The sequence below is a fragment of the Scaptodrosophila lebanonensis genome, unplaced genomic scaffold, assembly GCF_003285725.1.
Source record: "Scaptodrosophila lebanonensis strain 11010-0011.00,11010-0021.00 unplaced genomic scaffold, SlebRS2 tig00001439-arrow-arrow-pilon, whole genome shotgun sequence".
Taxonomy (NCBI): domain Eukaryota; kingdom Metazoa; phylum Arthropoda; class Insecta; order Diptera; family Drosophilidae; genus Scaptodrosophila; species Scaptodrosophila lebanonensis.
Window position 1 is genome coordinate 70,124 of NW_022060756.1, and position 4,681 is coordinate 74,804.

Genomic DNA, 4,681 nt, shown 5'->3' on the forward strand with positions numbered 1-4,681 from the left:
ATGTAGGTGCCCCATCCCTCAAAGGAGCACCAAAGTAGTATAAAATACATAACTTATGTAATTACAAAAGAGTTAATATTAGGGTCACAAAGTTTGCATAAATGAGAGAGAGTGTATAACTTTGAACATTATGAGCGATTTTTGCATTTGAATAAAGAACAGTTTAACTATATGCGATTAAGAATTTACAAAATGTTAAATTAAGAGTTTATGTAAGAGTGAATTTAAATAAGAATTGTGTAAAAGCTTAAATTTTTACTTTAATTTTAGGATCGACGAGTAAGCAGGACCAGGATTAGAAGCGGAAACAGAAGCTCCAACGGTTGTAGTAGCCGATTATCGGGTGCCCGGCTCAACCAAGGACAGAGCCGCCTTGTGTGGGCCGAGGAATCCGAGCCGTGAGGCGTTAATTTGTTTAGCGCCATGCGGATTAAATTCCGGATGCGATGGGAAAACGTGTAAGTTGCCGAAGCCAGAGTAATGGCCATAGCTGACCCAGGTGAGTTTAATTGCATGATGATGAGTAGGCATAAAGGATGGCTGCATGGATTTATTTTGCTCCGCTATGGATACTCCAAGTGTGGTGTCAGGTCCAGAGAGCAGGGCTCCATCAACGGGACCACGTCAGGTGGCGCAAGAATTTCCCAAGCGTGATGAAGGCAAGGAGGGTTGAGATTTTAATTTATTATTAAATTGTATGAGATGCGAAAAGTTATATTTATTTGAATTAGCATAATATTGTTTGATGGAGTTTGATGAATGTATTTATTAGAGTAATGAAATATTTATGTAATGTGAAGTGTAATTTATGAAGTTATTTTATTTGAGTATTAATTTATGAGTTATTTTATTGTGATGTGACGTGGATATGTAATGAAGCTATTATAATTAAGTATTAATTTGTGAATTTATGAGTTATTTTATTATGATGTGACGTGGGTATGTTGAGAACTGCTTATGTAGCTGGTTTACCATTTTTATGATGTTTTATGATAATGTTTTATTTAATTTTTTCAGCTCCATATAATGTTGGTTCCAGACACTGAGGAGATGCAGCAAAAGCGAAGCCAGAAAGTTGCCGAGATGGACCTCGAAGAGGAGACGGGAAAACCAGAACTCCAGGCAGAGGCTCCAGTTGAAACGATATTTGGCTTGTAGGCGAGGCGGAGATTTGACGAAAGTTTTTATATATTTATTTATTAAAGTAAATTTGAATATTTGTTATTATTTTAATTTAGTGAATTAATTGATTTGTATTGTTAGTTTGAATGGAATGCGAAAAGTTATTATTATTTGAATTGGCGTAAATATTGTTTGATAAAATGGAATTTAAAGAATATGTATATTTGTTAAATGTTTATGAAGTGTAAATGTAGTTTATTAATGTGATTTGATGAAGCTGCAGTTTAAGAATGATAATTTATGAGTTTACGAATTATTTATTTTGATGTGACATGAATATGTTTAGACTGTTGATGTGTGTGTAAATTAACAGTTTGTATATAGTAATTAGTAAAATACCAAATTGGTACTTGTAAAGTTTTATATTAATACTTTATTTATTTATTTATGTTTCAGCGCCATATAACGTTGACACTGAAGAAGGGCAACAGGTTTGGCGAAGTTTTGCTTCAGAGAGATGGATGCAGGTTCCAGGTACCAATGGGAGAGGCGTCGGCTGCAGTCACGACCTATGGCAGAAAAGATGGCAGCATGGATTTCTTTGCTCCGCTATGGATACTCCAGGTGTGGTGTCAGATCCAGAGAGCAAGGCTCCATCAACAGGACCGCATCAGGTGGCCCAAGAGTTTCCCAAGCGTGACGAAGGCAAGGAGGGTTAAAATTTTAATTTATTAGTTGATTTATATTGTTAATTTGTATGGAATGCGAGAAGTTATTATTATTTGAATTAGCGTAATATTGTATGAAAAATTGGAATTTGATGAATATGTGTATTTATTAGAGTAGTTAAATGTTTATATAGTGTAAAATGTAATTTAATGAAGCTATTATTTCTGAGTATTAATTTGTGAATTTATGAATTATTTTATTGTGATATGACGTGGATATGTAATGAGGCTATTATATTTAGATATTAATTTGTGAATTTATGAATTATTTTATTGTGATTTTATTGTGATGTGTCGTGAGTATGTTAAAGGACTTCTTATGTAGTTTGTTTACCATTTATATGTAGTTTTATGATAATATTTTATTTAATTTTTCCAGCTCCATATAATGATGGATCCGGATACTGAAGAGATGCAGCATACAAAACATGAGCAAAGCCAGAAAGTTGCCGAGATGGACCTCGAAGAGGAGACGGGAAAACCAGAACTCCAGGCAGAGGCTCCAGTTGAAACGATGTTTGGCTTGTAGGCGAGGCGGAGATTTGACGAAAGTTTTTATATATTTATTTATTAAAGTAAATTTGAATATTTGTTATTATTTTAATTTAGTGAATTAATTGATTTGTATTGTTAGTTTGAATGGAATGCGAAAAGTTATTATTATTTGAATTGGCGTAAATATTGTTTGATAAAATGGAATTTAAAGAATATGTATATTTGTTAAATGTTTATGAAGTGTAAATGTAGTTTATTAATGTGATTTGATGAAGCTGCAGTTTAAGAATGATAATTTATGAGTTTACGAATTATTTATTTTGATGTGACATGAATATGTTTAGACTGTTGATGTGTGTGTAAATTAAGAGTTTGTATATAGTAATTAGTAAAATACCAAATTGGTACTTGTAAAGTTTTATATTAATACTTTATTTATTTATTTATGTTTCAGCGCCATATAACGTTGACACTGAAGAAGGGCAACAGGTTTGGCGAAGTTTTGCTTCAGAGAGATGGATGCAGGTTCCAGGTACCAATGGGAGAGGCGTCGGCTGCAGTCACGACCTATGGCAGAAAAGATGGCAGCATGGATTTCTTTGCTCCGCTATGGATACTCCAGGTGTGGTGTCAGATCCAGAGAGCAAGGCTCCATCAACAGGACCGCATCAGGTGGCCCAAGAGTTTCCCAAGCGTGACGAAGGCAAGGAGGGTTAAAATTTTAATTTATTAGTTGATTTATATTGTTAATTTGTATGGTATGCGAGAAGTTATTATTATTTGAATTAGCGTAATATTGTATGAAAAATTGGAATTTGATGAATATGTGTATTTATTAGAGTAGTTAAATGTTTATATAGTGTAAAATGTAATTTAATGAAGCTATTATTTCTGAGTATTAATTTGTGAATTTATGAATTATTTTATTGTGATATGACGTGGATATGTAATGAGGCTATTATATGTAGATATTAATTTGTGAATTTATGAATTATTTTATTGTGATTTTATTGTGATGTGTCGTGAGTATGTTAAAGGACTTCTTATGTAGTTTGTTTACCATTTATATGTAGTTTTATGATAATATTTTATTTAATTTTTCCAGCTCCATATAATGATGGATCCGGATACTGAGGAGATGCAGCATACAAGACATGAGCAAAGCCAGAAAGTTGCCGAGATGGACCTCGAAGAAGAGACCAGAAAAACCAGTACTCCGGGCAAAGGCTCCAGATGAGACGATATTTGGGTTGTGGACGAGGCGAAGATTTGGCAAGGAGAAGATGGCGGCATATTTTCTTTGCTCCGTTAAGGATACTCCAGGTGTTAAATATTTATATAATGTAAAATGTAATTTAATGAGGCTATTATTTCTGAATATTAATTTGTGAATTTATGAGTTATTTTATTGTGATGTGAAGTGGGTATGTAATGAAGCTATTATATTTGAATATCAATCTGTGAATTTATGAGTTATTTTATTGTGATTTTATTGTGATGTGACGTGGGTATGTAATGTAGCTATTATATTTAAATATTAATTTGTGAATTTATGAGTTATTTCATTGTGATGTGACGTGGGTATGTTAAAGGACTGCTTATGTGGTTTGTTTACCATTTATATGAAGTTTTATGATAATATCTTATTTAATTTTTCCAGCTCCATATAATGATGGTTCCGGGCACTGAGGATATGCAGCATACAAAGCATGAGCAAAGCCGGAAAGTTGCCGAGATGGACCTCGAAGAAGAGACGAGAAAACCAGAAATCCGGGCAGAGGCTCCAGATGAGACGATGTTTGGGTTGTGAACGAGGCGGAGATTTGGCAAGGAGAAGATGGCGGCATATTTTCTTCGCTCATACTGATTGCTCCGTTATGGATACTCCAGGTGTGGTGTCGGGTCCAGAGAGCAAGGCTCCATCCACAGGACCGCATCAGGTGGCCCAAGAATTTCCCAAGCGTGATGAAAGCAAGGAGGGTTAAGATTTTAATTTATTAGTTGATTTGTATTGTTAATTTGTATGGAATGCGAGAAGTTATTATTATTTGAATTAGCGTAATATTGTATGATAAATTGGAATTTGATGAATATGTGTGTTTATTAGAGTAGTTAAATGTTTATATAATGTAAAATGTAATTTAGTGAGGCTATTATTTCTGAATATTAATTTGTGAATTTATGAATTATTTTATTGTGATATGACGTGGGTATGTAATGAGGCTATTATATTTAGATATTAATTTGTGAATTTATGAATTATTTTATTGTGATTTTATTGTGATGTGTCGTGAGTATGTTAAAGGACTTCTTATGTAGTTTGTTTACCATTTATA

General features: G+C 33.3%; 1 protein-coding gene across 2 annotated transcripts; it reads left to right on the forward strand.

Moving 5' to 3' along the window:
• Positions 1-279: 279 nt before the first annotated feature.
• On the forward strand, positions 280-2,391 carry LOC115633558. Of its 2 annotated transcripts, none has more exons than XM_030531014.1 (3): positions 280-458; positions 1,579-1,827; positions 2,230-2,391. In XM_030531014.1, exons 1-3 carry the CDS (start codon positions 447-449, stop codon positions 2,377-2,379), a joined length of 411 nt encoding a protein of 136 aa, XP_030386874.1. In that variant the 5' UTR covers positions 280-446; the 3' UTR covers positions 2,380-2,391. The 2 variants fall into 2 exon arrangements, with proteins under 2 accessions (XP_030386874.1, XP_030386875.1); XM_030531015.1 differs by lacking the exon at positions 280-458 and adding an exon at positions 1,025-1,180.
• Positions 2,392-4,681: the final 2,290 nt, after the last annotated feature.

Bases quoted from the DNA above. Each gene is read 5' to 3' on its own strand.
- LOC115633558 (XM_030531014.1), top strand. The intron at 1,828-2,229 runs GCAAGGAGGGTT...TAATTTTTCCAG, and splicing joins GTTTCCCAAGCGTGACGAAG to CTCCATATAATGATGGATCC.